The following is a 24016-nucleotide window of genomic DNA, read 5'->3' as shown; positions in this document are numbered from 1 at the left end:
CATAGCTGCCTTGACAGATGCCAGTTGGCGCTGATATCAGTCTCCACGAGACAGATCTGCCGGGAGTAAAAATTCTTGACTTTGACTAGACTTTTGTCACATGGTATGTTTGTTGCACCGAATCTGAGTTAAAGCCAGGGAAACAGGTGGAAAAACTAAAAGCATATATAAGCGTGATGTTTGCTGACGGCAGAAGTGCTCAGTGTTGTTGACACATCCTCAGCTACCCGTCCGGTCTAGCGTACTGAAACTTGTGGAGAATGACTCCGGGCGACAACCCTCACACTCTCCTGGGAAGGATACGGTTTTTAAACAAGTGCATTGAATGTTTCCGAAAAGGTGAACCTCTGCCGGAGTCTTTATGTTACGTGGCGAAGGAGGTTTGTTATAAAATCTGTAAAGATTCGTCATCGGGCTCCGCTTCCTTGTCCTCGTCAACAGCTGGTAACTCAGGTGGGAAGAGTGTCGTGTCCGTATGGGAGAGCCCACATCAAGCGCCACATAAGAAATTATGCAAGTGCAACATCGAGCCAAAGAAAGGGACGTGCATACGGACAACAGGGGAAGAATACTGTAACAGCCATGGCCTGTGGGTCAAAATAAGCAAGGTAACACCCCTATATGGTATATTAATTCCTATCGTGAACTGATGTCAGAAACCATTCTGATTGATCTGCAGTTTTATTATTGCTAATATGTGCACTAACCATGATGGCACAGGACTTCCTGGTGCGTGACGTCACGGCCAGTAAAGTGTCGATTCATGTATGGCTTTCAGAATTTTCCAGTCTCATAGTCAGAGGCTGCTTTAGTGAGGTGGGCATTCAAATGAGAACCAGCATGTTTTGTTTGTCAATTAGCCTTTGTCATTGTGTTAGTTTGACTGTCCTGTCCATTGCAGGAGCAGTTGGAGGAGTATCGTGGTGGTCTGGACATAGAGGAAGGCTGGATTCTGGTGTGTAAACACACAGAGGGTGGAGACAGGCTTGTACCAGTGGAATCTCCTGATACAATCAGTCGACAACAGCAGCTGTTTGGCTATGACCACAAGCCTTGTAACAGGTCTCTGTACATTTGTCATTCTTTGCCACCCTTGTATAAAGGTGTGTCTCAATCAGCTCCCCATGTCGTGAACAGGGTTGGGAGGGTTACTTTTGAAATGTATTCCACTACAGATTACCGAATACATGCTGTAAATAAATGCTGCAGCATTTTAGCTACATGTAAAGCTGACAATTTACACAAGGGTTCTTTCTATTTCTTCTGCTCCAAACGTCAAACTTCTCTGTCTTCTCGTATAAGAAAGTGTTTCACCGCTGTTCAAATACACTTTGGATTGCATAATTTATATGTATAAATGTTTTCCATCTGAAAGGAATAAATATTAAATGAAAGAAATGAAAATAAAATGCAAAGTAATCTCTTCAGTAATCAAAATAGTTTATAAATGTAACTGTATTCTAATTACCAATTATTTAAATTGAAACTGTAGTGGAATACAGTTACTTATATTTTGTATTTTAAATACATAATCCAGTTACATGTATTCTGTTACTCCCCAAACCTGGTTGTGAATCAGTATATTTTGAACTCAAATTCAGGCACTGGCAAGGGTGTTTATCCATTGAGCATTGGAACACTGCTGACTCGATCACTTGCGACATGATAATAAGCTTGTGCATTAAAACACCGCTTGTATAATCAACAATATCACTGTATACATTTTTTACATTCTAACAACTCTAATATTTAAAAGATTGTTTCTCTTTCATGATCATTATGGATGAAAGACATTACAAACAACATCTCTTTTAAAGAGAAAATAGGGCTTTGACTTCATAGTTTTACACTTGTGCTTGTCTTCTAACGACTTCAAAAGGCAGGACAACATTTCCGGTAAGGGAACATGTGAGCAACGGTGCCCCCTGGAAATTTTAGTGAGCGAATGTTTCAGTGCACTGGAACGATTTTGTGATTGAGACAGCCTTAGACTCCCAGACTACCTGATCAGTGCCCAGAATCCATGATTCATGCTAGAACACATGGTTATTGTAAAGCTTTTATAATTCACTGTAACCCAGATTTTTGCAAGGGAAGTTTTGCTAATCAACATTATCCCACAAATGCTGTCGATTGAGCTTAATTTGTATTGATCTGGGAACATATCTTTAAAAATGAAAGCATTAGATGCCATTAAAAGTTGACTGGGAACAAAGCCTTTTCAGCTTAATAACAGCTCAGCACTTGAATTGCTCACTGTTATTAGCAGCCAAGGTGATGAATGGGACACACTTACATCAACATACAAAAATGTGGTGATTGTGAATGACTGTGCAGCTTGCGATTTTGATTATTTTCGCTGTTAAATGACATTTGTCGGGTTACTTGGCTCTGCAGATGGGAGCAGGTGGTAGATGTGGAGAACTCCTTGCACATGGGTGCCAAACCTAAGGTGGCAGAGCCAGATGAGGCTGCTGTTCATAAATTGAGGTGAGTTGGATTTTGTTTACACAGTGGAAAATACAAAGGAAAATGTTTCAGATGCTATTATCCAGATTCTGACAAAGTAAGAGATGTCTTTCATAACTTTCGGGCAGTCCTGTTATAGTTAAAATGCATGGCCAAAAGTATCTTAATGCTATGTTATACAATTACTTTTTAGAGAACTGTGTGCTTCCAACTTTGTGGCAACAGTTTGGGTAAGTTTTTGTTCCAGCATGACAGTGCCCCTGTGCACAAAGCAAGGTCCAAAAATAAATGAATGTCTGGTGTGGAGGAACTTTCACAAAACTTCACAAAAATCAGATCTGAACCATTTTCAACACATTTGCGATGAACTGGATTGCCAACTGTGTGTCAGGCCCGATCGCCCAACATCCCTTCCTGACCCCACTGATGCTCTTGTGCCTGAATGAGAGTACATCCCTGCAGCCATGTTCCAACCTTTAGTGAAAAGCCTGTAATTTTGTTGATCCTAAATGTTCAAGTTAGGTGCTACTTTTGTCCTATTGTTACTTTTGTGAATATGGGTCCAGTCTGGTGTTACATACAGTACTTTTGGCCATTTAGTTTAATTGATTGATGGATGGTATGCATTTAAAGTGAACACTCTCTGTTTCCTAGGTATGTACCTCCTACATGGACATTTGAATGCGATGAGGACCTCGTCCGCTACTTCTATGACCACATCGGGAAGGAAGATGAAAATCTCGGCAGTGTTAAACAATGCGTGACCAGCATTGATGTGTCTTCTAGTTCGGTATGAGAGTGCTGAGGATCATGTTGCTTAATAATGCAGAGCAGCAAGCTTTTAATACTGTATATCAGATATTCAAGACTAGTAAGTGAGTTGTTATGCTTGAAGGAGGACCCCAGTGGTGGTGTAAGTTGCCTGACGGATGGGGACACTGAGACGTACTGGGAGAGTGATGGCATGCAGGGACAGCACTGGATCCGTCTGCACATGAAGAGCGGCACTGTGGTCAAGTAAGAACCACTGATCTGCTAATGACTATTTCAAATATTATGTCTCACTTAATAGTAATTGCACCGTTAAAATGCATGACCCCTGCAACTGTATTACTCAGTCTTTTATGATGTTTATTAAAGGGATAGTTCACCAAAAAGTGAAATTTCTCTCATCATTTACTCGCCCTCATGTCATCACATATGTGTATGACTTTATTTTTCTGCTGAACACAAATTAAGATTTTTAGAAGAATATATCAGCTCTGTAGGTCCATACAATGCAAGTGAATGGTGAACAGAACTCAGAAGGCCCGAAATTACATAAAGGAATCATAAACCATAGACTCCAGTGGAGTCATAAACCATAGACCCATACCTTCTAAAGCAATCAGAGTCCATTTTTACTATCAATCTCCACCTTTGACCAGCCCCAACACCAGTAGGTAGCTGAATGTATAAATGAAAGTCACTTTCAAACCAGAATGTTGAAGTGAAAGTGTAGATTTACAGTTTTAAAAAGACTTAAATATTTATCACCCACACCTATCACATTGCTTCAGAAGAAATGTATTTAACTACTGGAGTCATATGTATTACTTTTATACTGCCTTTTGGCCCTTCAAAGTTCTGGTCACCATTCACTTGCGATGTGAGGACCAACAGAGCAGAAATAATATTTTAAAATGCAGAAGAAAGTCATACACATCTGGAATGCCATGAGGATGAGTACATTATGAAAAAAAAAAAAAAAACATTTTTGGGTGAACTTTCCCTTTAATCTTATGTATCAATTAATTGACTGCATGCTGATTATCCACATCCTTGTTTTAATGTTTGTTTATTTTCTCTTACTTTTAGCAAACTGATATTAACAGTGGATTCAACAGATGATAACTACATGCCCAAAAGAGTGACTGTGTATGGTGGAGAGGGAGAAAACCTCAAGAAATACAGTGACGTCACAATAGATGAGTAAGTCTCACACTACAGATATACAGTGGCCCCAAAATGTTTGGAGCATACTTGAAAATGTATGAACATTGCACTATGACTATGCAAATGACACTACACCATTTCTCAGAACTAACTTAACTCTTGGAATGTTTTGATTGGAATTTTTTTTTAAGTAAAATGGGTGAATAAGTATGTCTATACATTAAATACAAAGAAATTGTGAAATTCATGTTTGTTTATTCACTATTTTACTGAAATTGTTATGCTTATATAAGCAATAAGGTACAAGAGGACTTGTGATGTTGTCAGTACAGTCACGGCTGAATAGCGATTTTATGCACGATGCAAAGTGAAGTGCCTGCAACCTCTTCAGTCGTGATTATATTCACAATATGCCGTAACCTTTAGTGCCTTATTGCTTTTATAAAATGGTTACCATATACTACAAATATTAAGGACACAAATGCAACAAGAAATGCTGTACAGTGATACAAATAGATGCTCTGTGAGGTGGCCATATTTGTGCTTTATCCAGGACGAGAACTATCTGATTTATAAAATACTTTTCAACCTGTAATATAAATATTACCTGTATTAATCTAGAAAAATTCTAAATAGGAGCATGTTCACGAGTGGAGTAGACTCCACTTTGTTTGACATATTCTTACCTAATGCATTGAGTTACAAACATTTTTAAGTGTGGCTTAAAATACATCCAAATACATTTTGGGCCCACTGTATAAATGTATCATTTTACATTTTAAGTTCTAACAAAGCACTTTTTAAGGTTATAAATGTGTAAAGGTTAAGTAATGTTGCAACGGTACGCCTTTCACTTGCAGCAGTTTAATAGGAGAGGTTTGTGTTCTGGAGGACATGATGTCACACTTGCCTATCATAGAGATCAGGATTGAGGAATGCAGAGGTAAGACTGATCTGAAATTACATGTGCTCTCATCTGAGAGAGAAAGATATACTCATGACTAGTTGCCTCTCTTCATAAGTGTTTTTTCTTGGAATTGTGCTTTTCTCTAGATGAGGGAATAGATGTACGGATCAGAGGTCTAAAAATTAAATCATCCTGTGAGCGTGACCTGGGCCTAAATGCAGAAGTTTTCCAGTCTCCCAACCTAGTGCGTTACCCAAGACTGGAGGGCACACCCGCTGATGTCCTCTATCGGCGTGCACTGGTCATTCAAAGGTAAACAATGTGTGACTTCAGGTTTGGCTCACAAACCACATTTGAAAACACAGTTTAGTAGAATCAAGTACTGTTATTGGAGAAGGGGAAACAAATCTTTTTATTTCAATGAATTGTTTGTTATATACATAATCCCTCCCTGATTGCATAGTGCATTGTATCTCGCAATGTATTCTGTATGCCAATAGGTTCATCACACTCCTGGACAGTCTGTTGCCTCATATGGTGCCTGCATGGGACTACAGCCTTGGGACATTCAACCAGATCAAAGTTAGTATGTAAACAGCTTTATTAGTTATAAAGTCATATGCAGGTCTACACGGAATTAGTGCTAACATAAATTCTTTGGAAGATCTGCAGATTTCCGAAGAAATGTTTTAACGCCTTTCATGTACCAAGTTCTACACTTCCTGTGAATATGTCTTTGGATCTTGTTTTGTTATACAAGAGAAATTGGTTCTATTGTCCATGTGGTCATCTGTCACACAATTGTAATGATTACTTTCATGATTATTAATATCCAGTGTTAATGACTGCGTTTATTTTATTTGTGTTTGATTGCATAGAAGTATGTATATTTTACTAAATGTCTTTGCTTTCCTCACAAATGTAAAATCAGTAAATTCCATTGTGCCTTTAATTTCTGTAGCTCAAGAATATTGGGTTTTATTTTTAAGGAATAGTTCACCCAAAATGTATTATTTTATAATTTACTCACCCTCATGCCTTAAATGTTTATGAATTTTTTCTTCTGTGGAACTCAAATGAAGATATTTAGAATAATATCTCAGCTCTGTAGGTCCACACAATGCAAGTAAATGGTGACAAAACGTTTGAAGCTCAAAAAAGCACAAAGGCAGCATAAACGTAACCAATAGGATTACTTGTCTCTTGGCTCGCTCATGATTTCGAGCTTGATTACACTTCCTAGTGCTTGACGCTTACACAGTATTTTAGTTTGAAATGATTGCTAAGGAAACTGCTGATGTCAAGATTTATAATGAAAAAGGTGTTACATTTGGTTCTCACCCAAATCCGATTAGAGCGATTCTGAAGGCAATGATTAAACCACTGGAGTCTTATGGATGACTTTTATGCTGCCTTAATGTGCTTTTTGGAGCTTCAAAATGTCATCATTCACTTGCATTGTACTGACCTACAGAGCCAAAATATTCTTCTAATAATCTTAATTTTGTGTTCTGCAGAAGAAAGTCATACATATCTGGGATGGCATGAGGGTGAGTAAATGATGAGAGAATTAAAATTTTTGGGTGAAATATTCCTTTAACTTTTGTTTACTGTGTTTCGAATTTGAACACTTCTCTATAATGATCACAACATTACACTATGCTAAGTATGTCTCAAATTTGAGCATGCTTCAAACTCTAAAGATTTTCAATCTTCGAGTCTTTTTTTTCTTCTTCAGTGTATAAAGCAGTTTCTGTTGTTGTCCAAGCGTCGTTCTGCCCTAATCACCCAATGCCTGAAGGACTCTGAGACCAGTAAGCCTAACTTCATGCCACGCCTTTACATCAACCGTCGCCTCGCCATGGAACACCGTGACAACCCCACTCTGGACACCACATGTAAAAATGCAGTCTTCACTCAGGTATTTCACAAATCAAGTGCCAATTAAGTTATAAAAGCAACCCTCTGTTTGATTTTAGAGGACAAAACTTGAAATACTTTTATATCATATAGGTGTATGAGGGTCTGAAGCCATCTGACAAGTATGAAAAGACTCTAGACTACAGGTAGTTGCTCTCTGTTTTAGACAAGCAAAATATATCGTTAAAGGTATAATTCATCCAAAAGTGAAAATTCTCCCATCATTTACATTTCAGATTTGTATTACATTCTTTCTTCCACAGAACTTAAAACAAAGATTTTTAGAAGAATATCTCAGCTCTCTAGGTCCATACAATGCAAGTGAATGGTGATCAGATATTTGTAGCTCCAAAAATCACATAAGCAAACATAGAAATAATCCATTTGACTCCAGTGGTTAAATCCATATCTTCAGAAGAGATATAATAGGTGTGGGTGAGAAACAACAATGTTTATGTCCTTTTGTGTCTGTTTTTACTCTAAATCTCCACTTTTACATCTGAAAGTTAAAGTGGAGATTTAGACTTAAATATTGTTCTTTTTCTTACCCACACCTATTATATTGCTTCTGACAATATATATTTTACCACTGGAGTCTTATGGATCACTTTTATGTTTGCTTTATTTGATTTTTGAAGCTACAAAGGTCTGGTCACCATTCACGTGCACTGTATGGATCTACAGAGCTGAAATATTCTTCTAAAAATCTTCATTTGTGTTCTGCAGAAGAAAGAAAGTCATACATATCTGGAATGGTATACGGGTGAGTAAAAAATAAGAGAATTTTCATTTTTGGGTGAATATTCCTTTAACTAGTTACTATCATGTCGTTATCGTCACTTTATTTACTTTTACAAATAAGTATTTTTCTGCTTGTTCCAGGTGGCCAGCACGGTATGACCAGTGGTGGGAGTGTAAATTCATTGCAGAAGGCATCATCGATCAAGGTAAAATAAGCTTCTTCACACCCATGTGATTCACACAGAAACATTTCTGAGATAAACAACTATATCCTAACCTGCTGTTTCTCTTTCTTGCAGGTGGTGGATTTCGAGACAGCCTGGCAGACATGTCTGAAGAGCTGTGTCCCAGCTCATCAGAGTGCTCCATGCCTCTTCCATTCTTCACTCGAACTTCTAACCAGGTAACACCTCATACATATCACACACTATCCTGTTTCTTTAGCCTATTGAATTTAGGCTCACTCAGTGTTGTCTGATGTAAGTGACAACCTTTCAATGTTTGTGCATAATAATTCAACTGTTTTTGAACTTATGATTGTGTTAGGGAGCTGGAGAGGCCAGAGACTTCTATGTGCCGAGTCCTTCGTGCAGAGAATTCCACAAGTTTGAGTGGATTGGGCGACTTATGGGTGCAGCTCTTCGTGGGAAAGACTTTCTTGTCAGTGATTGTCTTGTATTGTAATTGCAGTGGGGTAGTTAACATGATATTTCAAGCAGTGGCCTGCAGTGTGACATGACATACTTCATCTAAAATATTTCAAACAGCATTTTCACTCATGCAGATTTGCCATTTCAGTTATATTCACTGAGAGATTTAAGTCGAATATTTGCACTTTACCAAATTTTACTGCAGGACTATTTAAGTGTAGTGCAAAATGGCTGGTTTATAAATGCAGGACAAATACATAGTGACCAGTAACCGCACCTAATATATACACTTTCCATTATGCTAATCTAAAGTGTTGAGATTAAATCCATGTAAATATATCCATGCTATTTGTCAACTATCCAGTAGCACCCTTGTATTAAGTTAATGTTAATGAACATTTGATTGGAGGCAGGGTGTAAAAGTATTTATTTATTTGTTTTCAGGTTCTGGCTCTGCCAGGGCTGGTGTGGAAGCAGCTAATTGGACAAGCTGTCAGCTGGAGCAAAGACTTCCCTGCAGTAGATTCAGTGCTGGTGAGAAGCTGAAACATCTCCCTGCACGTTCTTTTCTATGCATCTTGGCTCCTTGTTAATGCTAATTGCTTTCTCATTCAACATGGAATCCGTGGGACTACTAGCAGTGTGTGATTGAACGTGTTTGGTGTGATTCTTTAGGTGAAGTTGTTAGAGGCTATGGAACATATGGACAAGGAAACGTTTGACTTTAAGTTTGATCAGGAGCTTGTGTACACCACACCCTTGAGTGATGGCCAGCTGGTGGAGCTGATTCCAGGAGGCAGTGGAGTAGTGGTCCGATATGATGATCGCAATGAGTTCATACGTCTGGTACAGAAAGTGAGGCTAGACGAGAGCAGAGAACAGGTATCGCTACATACAGTCTGTATAGTTCTGTTTTGTCATGAACATTATTATGTCGGGAATTAGCAGTAAAGCAGCATGCTGGTAGCAACCCTTTTTCAGGATTCCCACGATTATGGAAAACCTGGAAACATAATTCTAAAACTCATGGGAAAAGTTATAGAAAGTAATAAAATATTGAAAGTCATGGAATTTTCTCTATTTTTTTGTTTTTATAGGTTAATAATTGTTCTTAAATAGTTGTTCACAACCCATATTGATGCCTGATTTGTGAGTGAATTATTATTTTGAACATTCTATTGAATGTTCTTGTCAATAAATCGGTCAAACAGGTTCACAAATCAGTATGAATGATTCATTATGAGTCTGAATTTAAATTATTTTAAATAATACATCCAGAAATCACATACAACTTGTAAAGTCGTTAAAATTTGTGGGAATGAATTTGTTCCAAAAAAAAAAAAGTTGAGCCTTTTTTTTAGACTTTGTTCTTCCTGAGGACATGCCAAGAGGATGTTTCACTATCATCCATAAAACCTGAATTTACTCAAGGCTGTATTTCTGTACTACAGATAGCTGCCATGCAGGCGGGACTAGTGAAGGTGGTGCCACAGGCTGTGCTTGATCTCCTAACATGGCAGGAAGTAGAGAAGAAAGTGTGTGGAGACCCAGAGATCACAGTGGAGGCCCTTAAACGCCTCAGTGAGTCTTGCAGGCACTGAATTAAAATAGTGGTTTGAAATGAAAACATTACTGCTCTATAAAGCAAAGTAATAAAAAAATACCATGTTAAAATTATTAACATGACATATTAGGCTGAAAATTTACAATTTTGTAAATGCACAAACAGCAGAAGTGTGGTTTATCAGCAGATTAATCAAATACTTAGCCTGATATTTGTATTACTTTTTGCCTTATTACCAATTAGGATGTGAATTTGTGAGTTTCATTGTGAAAGATATGGCATTTTATCCTCCATTTTAAAGTTGATAAGCCTATTTATTTTGCCATCCTACTGGTGCACGATTATATGGTTGGGTGCACTTTATTTGCATTTATTTATGTTTTTTCCAGCTGTCTGGGACCATATCAGAACAGATCTGTGATTCACCAGTTGTAGAGTCGAACCACTGCTATAGAGGATGCATGATACAATTTTATCTAAATGTTTTTTAATATAATTTATGTTGTCATACACTAATCCAAAATTGAAGTGTTAAATTGTTTACTTTCAATCAGCACGCTATGAGGACTTGGAACAAACAGATGTCAGAGTGCAGTATTTATGGGAAGCCCTGATGAACTTCACCAATGGTTAGTTAGGTTCCTTGTTGTGCAAAGGAATGGTTCTAGTAATATATTCTATGTTGCTCATGCTGATATATTAATGCTTTTACCAGAGGATCGTAGCAGGTTTTTGAGGTTTGTCACTGGCAGAAGTCGTCTTCCTGCTCCAATCTACATCTTCCCAGACAAACAAGGGTATGTAAGCTGACCTTAAAATAACACAGAGATCATAATAATCATGATAATCTTTTAGCTTGTGGTCTGAATAAACATTGAACAAATGCATTTTAATCAAGGTCTGAAACCACAGATGCACTTCCACAATCATCCACTTGTTCCAGCACTCTTTATCTACCCAAATACCCAAGGTATGTTTATGTACTATAAAATAAAGTATATTATACACTGGTGGCAAAAATTTGGGGATAATGTACAGATTTTGCTCTTAACGAAATTGGTACTTTTATTCACCATAGTGGCACTAAACTGATCACAATAACGTGAAAAATGACTATTACAATTTGTTTTTAAAATACTTAAACTAATTAATTCAAAGAGTTCTCAACGAAATAATCCTCCATGTTCAGCAATGACAGATTTGCAGATCCTTGGCATTCTAGCTGTCAGTTTGTCCAGATGCATTTCACCCCACGCTTACTGTAGCACTTGCCATAGATGTGGCTGTCTTGTCAGGAACTTCTCACACATCTCACAGTCTAGCTGATCCCACAAAAGATCAATGGTATTAAGATCCATAACACACTTTTCCAATTATCTGTTGTCCAATGTCTGTTTCTTTGCCCATTCTAACCTTTTCTTTTTGTTTTTGTGTTTCAAAAGTGGCTTTTTCTTTACAATTCTTCCCATAAGGCCTGCACCCCTGAGTCTTCTCTTTACTGTTGTAAATGAAACTGGTGTTGAGCAGGTAGAATTCAATGAAGCTGTCAGCTAAGGTCATGTGAGGCATCTATTTCCTAAACTAGCGACTCTGATGTACTTATACTCTAGTTTAGTTGTACATCTGGCCAGCCAAATCTCTTTCTGTCCTTGTTAGAGCCAGTTGCCCTTTGTCTTTGAAGATTGTAGTGGACACTTTTGTATAAAATCTTCAGTTTTTTTTGGCAATTTCAAGCATTGTACAGCCTTCATTCCTCAACACAATGACTGACTGATGAGTTTCTAGAAAAAGCCATTTTTTACCTAATCTTGACCTTAAGACATGCCAGGCTATTGCATACTGTGGCAACTCAAAAACAAATACAATGTTAAGCTTCATTTAACAAACCAAATAGTTTTCAACTGTGTTTGATATAATGGCAAGTGATTTTCTGGTAACAAATTGGCAATCAGTAATGTCCTGACTATACTTGTGATCAGGTGAAGACCACTTTGGTGAATTAAAGTACCAATGTCCTTCAGAAGCAGCTAAATCTGTACATTATTCCAAACTTTTGGCCGCCTGTGTATGTATATGTATATTAGTTGAAGCCAGAAGTTTACATACACATAGGTTGAAGTCATTAAAACTAATTTGTTAACAGCGCCACAGATTTAATATTAGTAAACTCTAGTTTTGCCAAGTTGTTTAGAACATCTACTTGGTGCATGACATGAGTAATTTTTCCCAAAAATTATTAACAGATGGATTGTTTCACTTTTAATTGACTATATCACAATTCCAGTGGGTCAGAAGTTTACATACACTAAGTCAACTGTGCCTTGAAGCAGCTTGGAAAATTCCAGAAAATTATGTCAAGCCTTTTAGCCAATTAGCTTCTGATAGGAGGTGTACTGAATTGGAGGTGTACCTGTGGATGTATTTTAAGGCTTATCTTCAAATTCAGTGCCCCTTTGCTTGACATCATGGGAAAATCAAAAGAAATCAGCCAAGACCTCAGAAAAAACATTGTGGACCTCCACAATTCTGGTTCATCCTTGGGAGCAATTTCTAAATGCCTGAAGGTACCACATTCATGTGTAAAAACAATAGTATGCAAGTATAAACACCATGAGACCACACAGCCATCATACTGCTCAGGAAGGAGATGCATTCTGTCTCCTAGAGATGAATGTAGTTTGGTGCAAAACTAGGCTGCAAATGGGTCTTCCAAATGGACAATGACCCCAAGCATACTTCAATTTCACAAAGCCCTGACCTCAATCAGATAGAAAATTTGTGGACAGAACTGAAAAAAACTTGTGTTAGCAAGGAAGCCTACAAATCTGACTCCGTTACATAAATTCTGTCTGGAGGAAGGGGCCAGATTCTTATTGTGAGAAGCTTGTGGAAGGCTACCTAAAACATTTGAACCAATTTAAACAATTTAAAGGCAATGCTACGAAATACTAACAAAGTGTATGTAAACGTCTGACCCACTGGGAATGTGATGAAAGAAATAAAAGTTTAAATAAGTCATTCTCTCTACTATTATTCTGACATTTCACATTCTTAAAATAAATTAGTGATCCTAACTGACCAAAGACAGGGATTGTTTTCTATGATTAAATGTCAGCAATTGTGAAAAACTGAGTTTACATGTATTTGGTTAATGTGTATGTAAACTTATGACTTTGTGTGTGTGTGTGTGTATTTATTAGTGGTTGGATTTATTTTTCATAAATACTGATTTAATAAGATGTTGTGTCTCTTTGTTTGATTGCATTTTATATGTAATCCCAATTGGCAGTGCTAAAGTTTGTGAAGAGAAGCTTCGCTATGCTGCATATAACTGTGTGGCCATCGACACAGACATGAGCCCATGGGAGGAGTGACCTGATCTTGACATGTTTACGACACCAGAATTTTTTCATAAAAGAACTGTAGCCTTCAGCACCGTGCACATGACCATGTCTACACTATTGCCAATTACATCTGTACAGTATAAATAAATATGTTATGAATGGACCCTGGTTTTTACTTTTTCCATGCTTATTTAAACTGTTTAAAATGAAGTTGGAATTCATTAAGGACAATAAAGAAATGTATATAGTAGGGACCAAAAGTCTTAGGCCTATTAAGCCTTAAGTCTATTTTGCATTCATTGTTAATAATTAAAAACAAAAAATATATGTATGATTATCAGCATAACATATTGAGTGAAAGTTTTAGGTATGTTTCTTTAGCTTTTATAACTTCACACAAACTGGCAATGACTCCAAGTTTGTGCAAAACCTAATGATCCATGTTATCCCAGCATGATTTACGAATGATCCAAAGAGCATCTTGTGTGCTTAAAGGGAAGCAATGGAATCACCTTTTGTACAAAGGAGTTAATGGACAATGTCACAAATATGCTTGCATTTGATTGGAGACCTAGAAATAGTGTAGAATTTTAAATATTTCTTCATTTTGCATCATAACATTTCTTTGTTTTAATTTTTTCAAAATCCAAAAATATATTATTCTAGAAATGTTATGTTATAGAATAAAGGTATTCTATAAATGCTGTACATGTATTTGTTGGGTTTAAATGGGTGTGGAATCAAGATTGCCAATGTCAACTGGACAGCTCAGCCAAAAATCAGTAATTTCTGTGCTATATTAAATGATTTAATAGATGCTTAAAGGTTATTTGTATTACACTCTCACTGGAGCATCTTGGTATCAAGTGCCTTACTCAATGGGGTTACAGTGGGGGGTAACACGTGGATTGTCTAATGCAGGGTTTTTTAATGGGACCGGGGACCCACAGGGGGTCAGAAGTGGGTGGTAGGGGCTCCACGCAAAATTTTAAAGAAACATTCAAACACTCATTCTTCTGCTTTGCAAAAACTGGTCGGAAGGACTGACCAAAAAAAAAGGCTGCAAGTCTGCTTTGGAACAATTTTTATTGCTATAAACACTTTACAAATATATTTTATTTTAGTTTCAAATGTTTCTCGTCAGGTTTATACGTGTAACATTGTATAAACTGTAAACTTAATAAATTAAGAGTAATCTTTAGTATATCATTTATATAGGATCATATAATTTTAAAAAAAAAATGGCTTTAGTACAATGATAATATAAATGCCAATGCTTTTTTTATAATATCTATATTATGTATATACATTTAAAGTTTAACAACTCATTGAGAAACATGCGCCCTTAGTGTATTTTGTGCTCTCGGGTCCTCCCAAGCACTGCACATTTTGTCTCTCTTATATCAAAACACACTTCCAGCACTATATGGGAAATTATTTAGCTAAAAAACTACTTATACATGGGGTGAAGTGTTTTCTCGCTGAACAATCAACAAAGGATGTACACGGAATAATTTCTCACGTGAGTTCTCCAACTATCTCGCGATATGTTGTTGCTTGAAACCCGCCCATGATCCTTTGCTGTTTCTCTTTCTAGCCGGGCGCCTGAGAATGGGTACGTGTTTTCACTGTCTGATCGCTGCAACAATCCGTCATCATCTGTGCTATGTGATGAGCGTTTTCATTACAATCGTTCTGTGGTACATAGCTAAAATGTTTTACCATCGGTATGGTTTGAAATCGTACTGTTTAATGTATATTTTCACATTTTTGCGTTAGAAGTTTGCCAAGTGATTGGAGACATGTCTCAAGATGGCTGCACTCCTGGGGTACAGTGCTCTCAAATAGCGTTTAGACTGCAGATAATGCTGTAGTTATGCACCGGGACGCGTTCAATGCAGGTTTTCTATGTATAGTTATACCTACATAACTAGGTTTTCTGTTTTTGAAGTATAATTTAAAGGAGAAATGTGTTGGCATGGCATGCTACACAGACATGCGTCACGTATCAACTAATGGGAGCCTGCATGGCGAGCTAACGTTAACTGAAAATTTGATTTGGATGGTTGATATTAGTTTCTCAACTGTAGTTATATTCATATATTTTCGTCATAAACGATGTTTCTATCATTTAAATGGCAATTCGCGTTAACAAATTTGCTATTAAGCGAAGCTTCCTATCAAGTCTGTTAGCTTGATGCTAAGGTGAATATGTTTGCTTTGGGACGAAGTACACGGAACTGGGTTGGGTTTTTTTTTTATAAGCTTGAGTGTGTATGATGAATCCTATAGCGGAATCCTATTTTATAATGCGGATAAACACCTTGGAGAACTGAACACTCAAGCTTACTATATAAATAGATGGCTTGTGTTCACTCAGAAGAGATTCTAACGCATTTGACAATCTCATTATATTAAAGGTATCTCAAGGGATAACTGGCACAAACGCCGTAAGACCGGTGGAAAACGCAAGCCCGTTCACAAGAAAAGGAAATATGAGCTCGGGCGTCCTCCAGCAAACACCAAGGTAAACCTGCATGAGCACGTGTGGCCTTGATAATGTAGCTTTCTCTTTGGCAATGTGAGTGATGTAAACACATCCTTAGGTTGGTCATTTTTGGCCGTTTTGGTCGAAGTTTTTGACCTTCCAGTGTTAGGATTCGTCATAGTTACTCTGACACATGGCCACACTTATTTTTTTTTTTTTATGCTGCTGTATATGTTTATGTAAGGTTGTTTAAATCTTACTTTTTCTTCTGTAGATTGGACCTCGTCGCATCCACACAGTAAGGGTCCGTGGTGGAAACAAGAAATACCGTGCTTTGAGGCTTGATGTGGGCAACTTCTCATGGGGTTCAGAATGTAAGCGTTTCTAAGTGTTGGAACTGTTTGTACAGGTATAGATCACTTGTTGGTCTTTCAATGAAGATATCCTGTCCAGTTCTGCTGCTGAATGTCAATGATGGATATGGTTATGTTCCAACTCTGAGAAAGGCATGTTTGACTTGATCTTTCCTGTGTCTGCTGAGCTTGATGCATCGCATCTGGCTGCTTTTTATACTAATGTGTTATCAATGATTACAGGTTGTACTCGCAAGACCAGGATCATCGACGTGGTGTACAATGCCTCCAACAATGAGCTAGTGAGAACCAAAACCCTGGTCAAGAACTGTGTGGTCCTTGTGGACAGCACTCCTTACAGACAGTGGTATGAGTCTCACTACGCCTTCCCACTTGGAAGGAAGAAGGGTGCCAAGCTGGTAAGCTAATGATTAACTTTTTTTTTGTTGGTTCTGATGTTGGTCTTTCATTGATGATAACATTGTCCAGTTCTGCTACTGAATGAAAGGTGATGCAGTTTAAGACTCTGAGAAGACCTGCTTTAAAAAAAAAAACATAAGAATATTGGTATTGACATTTTTTGAGCAAGAAGTGCTCCTGAAAATGTGATTTATGCAAATGACTGATTGCCATTTTTTTGTGTGTCAATCCAGACCCCTGAGGAAGAGGAGATTCTGAACAAGAAGAGATCGAAAAAGGTCCAAAAGAAGCTTAATGACCGCCGAAAGAACAGCAAGATCAGTCCTCTATTGGAGGAGCAGTTCCTGCAAGGAAAGCTTCTTGGCAAGTCCCCTTTTTACAAGTCTTGAAATGTTATTAATGTCGATATGATGAAAACTTTAACCAGTTCTGCTACTGACACAACAGTGATGAGCTTATAACACTTCTGATAATGCACTGAAATGTCTGCAGTGATCTTGACTACAGATTTCAATGTTTTAATGTTTGGTTTTGTGTTTCTCCCCAGCATGCATTGCCTCCAGACCTGGACAGTGTGGTAGGGCTGATGGCTACATCCTTGAAGGCAAAGAACTGGAGTTCTACCTGAGGAAGATTAAAGCCAAGAAAGGCAAATAAATGTACAGCACTCTTTGATATGACCATTAAAGAAAATACCCAAACTCTGCATGTTTCTCTGGTCTTTTCATAAAGTTTTATGTTGGTTGGTTATTTTTCCTTTTATTTGGTTCAATGTAAACTGGTAGGTGTGAAAATAATTAGTTTTTAGTGTAATGACCAGTGGTGTGGCTAAAGTTTGTCAGCAGAATTCTTGAAAGTTCAGATGAGGGAACACTAATCAAATAACCTAAAATCACTTAACAGAAAATAACTTGCTACGAACTTTAACAATGTTCAAAAGCCTGTATTAAAAATGGCTAACGTGTCACAATGATAAACTTTTTATATAGCACTTTTCATGCGAAAAACGCAGTTCAAAGTGCTTTACGTACAAATTATATAGTCTAATATCAACAGCAATGTCACGTTTAATGAAAAGCGTGCATCAATCATAAGATAGAAAAAGATACTTAGTCATGAATGACAAATAAGTAATCAGCTACAACACAAAAAACAAAGACAGATCTGCCTTGACCAAGCGTGCAAAATTTAAGTGCAAATGTTTATGGATATCCCCCATAATCTTTTCTTCTTGGTACATTTTGAGTTATAAATACTAAAGTCTTTTCAATCTTGAGACAGAAGAAATTTAAGAAACAAAAACAGTAGGCTATTTGTGTTCCAATTTGTTAATTCAAGTAAAAAATAAAATTAATAAGGACCACTTTAAAGTGCTATCAGTCCTCTTTTCCCCATATAAATTGTACTCTTAAATGGATGAATTTCAATTTTGGAACATTTGTATAAAATCATGACCACCCAAATGAGATGAAGACCTCAGTCATATCACTAATCTTATAAAAGATGTCAAATTCTACATAGAGCAAGTCCCGTTATGGGGATAGCCATATTGGGATCACATGACCAGCCGAATTCTACTCGCTAAACTCACCCCGTTTTTGGACTTTTCATTCATGGATGAAAATAATCATGTTTGACTATAAATCGTAAATTTCTGCAATGGCATTGGTAACTGAAAGCTATTGACTTTGAATGTTGCTGCATTCATGGCACTAGGTGTCAGTATAAGTCCAGGACGACATAAAAATGACTTAGATGCACATTTAATTATTTTTTGTATTAATGACAACTTTAGGGTTTATAGTGTAATGGTAACTTGACTAGCGAAACATATAAAAAAATAAAATAAAAAAAAAAATTTGTTTGAGCTGTTAGTATTTACAGTGTATGAGAGATGAGGTTAACAAATGTGTCAAAATGTAACTTCTGATTAAAGTTGAAATATCTGAAGGTTATATATATTTAGTATATAATTTAGGGGACTTCTTGATTAGCTGTTTCTGTAGATTCCGGTGACCCCATCCATTCCTGGTGTTGACTATATATATATATATATATATTTTTTTTTGCCGAAGTAGTGGCTAGAATTTAATCTTAAAGGATTTTCAAGTGTTCTGACAGAGCGTTCACGCTTACATTTTGCTCAGCAGCAGCAGCAGAGACACAGTTACTGTAGGCCTTTACTCCTCTGCTTTTGTATTTTGTGTGTAGTTGGCCACACACTGATGGCAAGCATTGATTGATTTGTTGGTACAGATTCGTCATTTTCATCATCAAGTATCCTAATAAATATAATATCATGAATATATACAGACAATAGGAGATCAGTCACATTTTCACGGCTCTGATGCACAAATGTAGATTTAGGTGAAATCTGATGATTTTACAGATGATATTGTATTTATATCTTAACACATTTTCCTCACATCATGGTGCCTAATTAAACATGCTTTTTGCCATTGCCACAGCACCTGTCTGTCTCTATGTTTTCTTCTTCAAGGGTGATTCCACAATTGCGGTGCCATTTGCATCCCACTGTCTTTACATTTGCTACTATGCATCTTAAGTAAAAAACTCCTTTTTAGAATTAAGGTGAATGACATTCATGACAACATACATGTATGTTAAAAAAAAAAAAAAAAAAGGTAAAACATGAAGCGCTTATAAATGATCACTCTTTTTTTGCATTAATTTTTAGAACCATTGTTTGATTTATGTTTAAAACACATTTGGTCATGAGCAATTAACTTATTTTAGGTGTGTCTCCTACTATTGACCTTCTTACATGAACACATTCACCCATATTATTTGTGGAAGCTGTGGCTCAGGTGCTAGAGTGGGTTGTCCATTAATCGCTGGGTTGGTTGTTTGATTTCTGGCCCTCATGACTCCACATGCTGAAGTGTCCTTGGGCACTGGACCCCAAGTTGCTCCCAATGGCAGGTTAGCGCCTTGCATGGCAGCTCTGCCATCATTAGTGTGTTTGAATGTGTGTGTGAATGGGTGAATGAGATGCAGTGTAAACCGCTTTGAATACTACTAAGGTGAAAAGGCACTATATAAGTGCAGACCATTTACCTCTTAAATATTTGGAATATTCCATAAATCACATGTTCAACAGGAAGACATTGTCTTATCTAGTGAATCCCATGGGAAGATGGACGGTATTGATTTCATTCTTTTTTCTGTGTTTTCAATTATATTGTGATCTTTATTTACACTGGAGGAACTGGTCAAATTTCAACACTATTACCTAAATGATAGATAAAAGCCATTTAGTAATTACAAATAAATATATTTTATGGGAATCTGTTGATTGCCCTCAATGTCCACATGGCATTAGAATAGACATGTGCTTGCATTATTTTGTGTGTAAAAACTCAACCATGTTAACCCATGTACATTCAAGAGTAACAAGGTTGAATATATATATATTCCACTACAGATTACTTGCTGTAAAATGTCATTTGTAACGTATTCCATTAGATTACACAAGGCCATTCGCACAAAATAAATATTTGCGTCCGTCCAAGCTGTTTTTTTAAATGTAAAGCAGTGTCTCACGCCATTCCTACAATTCTGTGTCAGTTCCCATTACAAGTGTGTGTGGTATTTATATTGTTTAATTTCACCCAATTACAATTTTGATAGGCTTGTTAAAAAACTGTGTGGACATGTGTCAGAGTAACTCATTTTACAAAATGAAATAAATAAATAAAATGTTATGAAATTTGGGTAGAATCTAGCTTGTAGGCTCCATTAAAAGGAAAAACTGACTTTGTTATTGCAAAAATAAATTACATGAATATGTAGATTATGTACTTTTGCATATACATAAAAAAATAATATATTAAAAATAATAGTCACTGTTCATTTTTTAGAAACAGTGTTGAGAAACATGCAGCCATTCTCCACCAAAAAAACACTTGGCCTGAGAATTTCCTTAATGGCACTGCAATTGTTGAATCACCCTCAAGAACTTAAAATTCAATACCAATGTCTTTGATTAAAGATACATTTACTGTTGAAAAATCCATACTAATTATAGCTCATTAGTTTTTTTTTATTATTATATAGTTAACCAAACCAAAAATATCAATAATATACTGGCAGTGTCAACATCACATGAAATTTATGTGAAGATTAAGCCATTGGGAAAATGCTTCTGTATTTTGACCTTCTCCCTAATATATAAACCTGGGTAATTAATTAATTAATTAATACTTAAAAAGTATTACAGCTAATCATTTTACCTCATGTCATGTGTTGATCCATGAAGATTGGCTTCATAGTGGTAGAAGGATATGAGGGGCCCTTATCCACCCACTATTTGCCCTTTTCAAGGGAGGAAGGTTTTGGTACATGTCATCTACAGAATAGAAACCTATTAAAAACAAATGTTGCCATAAGTGATTATGATTAATTGTCTGAGTCCTTCAAAATTGGGAGGGAATTTATTATTTACTGACCTGAATGTTTTGATCTATAAGTTGGTTAGTTTCAAAATCATCATCATCTTCTCCAAATGGGTTGATAACAAGTTCCCCTACCTTCAAAAACACAAAATCTGCATTTGACATGTTGCAGCCTTGATCTTCAGGAAAAATTACACATTTTGCATTACAATATATACAGCATGCTACTCCATCATACCTTTAACCAGCCCGCATAAAAGAAGAATTCCAGTAGATTGAAAACTGGAACATACAGGTCCAGATGAACTCTTTGCTCATCATGATTCTCAGATTTCACAAACCATCACCCAATTAGACAATGTATAGAAGGAGTACACAGCCGAGGTCACAACATATATCAAGACACAATTTAGATGACGTGAGAGGCATACATTTAGCCATACCCAAGATTATTTGGATAAGCTATATGTAAAAATATAGATTTTTTAAAGAATCCCATAGAATAACATTGACGGAACTTTTGTGAATTCAAACCCCTACCTATATCTATATATATATATATATATATATATATATATATATATATATATATATATATATATATATATACACTGTAGGTATATCTCAGATGGTTTATCTGATAATCTTTCTGTCTAGCTATCTATCTAGCAAGCAGGAGGTTTTTCTTACTGTAATGTCTGTTTAACCATCAAACTATTAAAACTAGTTTAAACTTTCAGACAAGGCTTTGTCAAGCTGACATCAAAGGTTGTCTTGACAAACTGTACCTATCAACTTTATTTACTGTAAGTGTTGCTATCTAATCTTTTGTATTTAGCACACTCGTTGGGTTCTTTACCACCATAGTAGAGAAGAGCCTGGAGGTACCATCACAACATGGCATTTTCTAGAATCTTCAGTTGTGGTATCTTCCAAGCTCTACTTTATGGGCCTCTCACAATCCTCAAGAAAAACCTAAAGATAGCACTTCCATGATTACCTGAATCATAACCCAATCTTATTCTGCTTAAAAATGAACTTCTTCTCTACTCTATCGTATGCTATTCTGTCTCTTAATTAGCTTGTAGCCTATCGTTCTGGTTAACCTTGTAAAAGTGTCTTACAACTTTTCTAATGTTGTTAATAAGTTTAAGTAATTTGTCTGGATACAATTGTCATTTTCATTAAGTGTAAATTAAGGTTATTGGTACATTTGATCAGATTATTATAAATATCTGAACTTAAAAATGTCATGGTACCTGTATAAAACACTGAAGAAGCTGTACATTAAACAGAAGACAAGGAATTTTCTGTACAAAAGCTTGTAAATGCTTCCTCTCCACCTGAAGAGCAACTTTGTGCACACTCCAAACCTAGCATTTTCCACCTTAAGAGTGTAGGACACAGCCATGATAAACTAGAAACAACACAAAGAATTTGACTGAAAAAAGTTTCTACTCTGAAGTCACACTTTTGTTATTGTAGTACAAGTAATTCTTACATCAGTGTTTCAAGACAGTCTACTATTAGAATGACATTTCCCCTTTTGTTTTCGCCTTTATATCCCTTCTATCAATCCATCATCTGACTTGATTTATATTTGTTTTAAAGGAACATGTCCAGCTGGTCATTGTCAGTTTTACATGAATGATTACTCTGGAGAGCACAAAGAGTAAAGTTCTAATTTATGACAAGGTGTTTATCATGGGAAATGCATTTGTTAAATTATCTTTTATTGAAGATATTTGGTCTTTATTTAGAATAATGTTTCAAAACAGCAAAAAAGAATGTATGTAAGAAGACCGTTGATCTCTGACAATACACTGTACATTCGTGCTAGCCACAAACTTTGTGTCTGCCCCAAGGGGATCACTCTATGGGAACCCATGAGCTGTAATGCCTGTATGTTAAGTAACATTATATATAACAAGGGAAAAAACTTAGGTTCCAATTCAGCATGTGCAATAAAACTTTAATTCCCTGAATGGCTATAGTAAATCATGAGTATAGATGCAATGTACAAAAGTGTTTACTCACAAATACAACTGTTATAAATCCTCTTACATGTACTTAAACCATTATCGTGTGAACAAATACACACCCAAAAGAACACAGTGATTATATAGCCACTACTAGTGCTTTTTATACAAAAAACTAAACACACACAAGCAAGTTAAATCAGTGGAATGTACTTGTCCTGAGAAATTCACTTGGTTGGAGAGAGCTTAGTTTATTAACATTGTTTCTTAACAACTCCCTTTTATATTATAATTAGCCTAAATCATATTGTAAATCTTGCACTCTTTGTGAGTCTTTGTCACAAATAATAACTAAAGATATTTATTTCCAATTCTTGACACACAATCGATCCAAATGGTTTCAAGCAAGAAAAGTAAACTTAAATTTGCTCAAAACCTCAGGCTCAAAGTATATGTTTTTAATATATGTATTTTCCTTTAAAAAACTTGGGATAAGATTATATAGGTTTGAACTATAAGGAGAAAGGAGTATATTTCTAAGTTTCCTGCAGATTTAAGTCGAACTGTTTAAATGCTTTTAACCCTACAGGAAAGAAGAACCAGTCTTTGCTGGTTTAAACTAGTCACCCACCCAGGTCAAACTGGTGCTCAGCTAGTTTAGCTGGAAAGCCAGCTGGTCTCAGCCTGACCAGCTATAATGTGCCCAAAACCCATCTAAAACCAACCAGCCAGAACAGCTTGTGCACCAGCCAAGAACACACAACCATCTTTAGCTGCTTTCTTCTTATTCTTCTTATTCTTCTTTTTCAGCAGGATTAAAAGCATTCAAAC

The 24016-nt window shown here is 36.4% G+C and overlaps 2 protein-coding genes and 3 non-coding genes across 7 annotated transcripts; all 5 read left to right on the top strand.

The window, feature by feature from the left end:
* LOC127645637 (E3 ubiquitin-protein ligase HECTD3-like) lies at positions 1-14103 on the top strand. 3 transcript variants are annotated; one of them, XM_052129310.1, is made up of 21 exons: positions 1-608; positions 902-1062; positions 2398-2490; positions 3124-3259; positions 3368-3486; positions 4327-4440; positions 5265-5347; positions 5458-5623; positions 5812-5893; positions 7050-7232; positions 7325-7377; positions 8114-8178; positions 8272-8375; positions 8519-8632; positions 9067-9156; positions 9298-9504; positions 10074-10203; positions 10741-10815; positions 10902-10983; positions 11085-11156; positions 13476-14103. In XM_052129310.1, the coding sequence occupies exons 1-21, from the start codon at positions 261-263 to the stop codon at positions 13558-13560; spliced, it is 2562 nt and encodes an 853-aa protein (XP_051985270.1). In that variant the 5' UTR covers positions 1-260; the 3' UTR covers positions 13561-14103. The 3 variants fall into 3 exon arrangements, with proteins under 3 accessions (XP_051985270.1, XP_051985269.1, XP_051985271.1); XM_052129309.1 differs by having other exon boundaries at positions 3365-3486; positions 13476-14101; XM_052129311.1 differs by lacking the exons at positions 10741-10815; positions 10902-10983; positions 11085-11156; positions 13476-14103 and adding an exon at positions 10576-10720 and having other exon boundaries at positions 3365-3486.
* Positions 14104-15093: 990 nt separating this feature from the next.
* On the top strand, positions 15094-17497 carry LOC127645230 (40S ribosomal protein S8). Its single transcript, XM_052128778.1, has 6 exons — positions 15094-15145; positions 15951-16057; positions 16293-16392; positions 16615-16790; positions 17025-17154; positions 17339-17497. Exons 1-6 carry the CDS (start codon positions 15142-15144, stop codon positions 17446-17448), a joined length of 627 nt encoding a protein of 208 aa, XP_051984738.1. The 5' UTR covers positions 15094-15141; the 3' UTR covers positions 17449-17497.
* On the top strand, positions 16109-16214 carry LOC127645882 (small nucleolar RNA SNORD46). The gene has a single exon (XR_007970849.1). It is a non-coding gene; the product is annotated as a small nucleolar RNA SNORD46 (small nucleolar RNA).
* Positions 16836-16906, top strand: LOC127645880 (small nucleolar RNA SNORD38). Its single transcript, XR_007970847.1, has one exon. It is a non-coding gene; the product is annotated as a small nucleolar RNA SNORD38 (small nucleolar RNA).
* On the top strand, positions 17192-17263 carry LOC127645881 (small nucleolar RNA SNORD38). The gene has a single exon (XR_007970848.1). It is a non-coding gene; the product is annotated as a small nucleolar RNA SNORD38 (small nucleolar RNA).
* Positions 17498-24016: the final 6519 nt, after the last annotated feature.

This window comes from Xyrauchen texanus, chromosome 6 (assembly GCF_025860055.1).
Source record: "Xyrauchen texanus isolate HMW12.3.18 chromosome 6, RBS_HiC_50CHRs, whole genome shotgun sequence".
Taxonomy (NCBI): domain Eukaryota; kingdom Metazoa; phylum Chordata; class Actinopteri; order Cypriniformes; family Catostomidae; genus Xyrauchen; species Xyrauchen texanus.
This window is presented reverse-complemented; position numbering and strand designations above follow the sequence as displayed.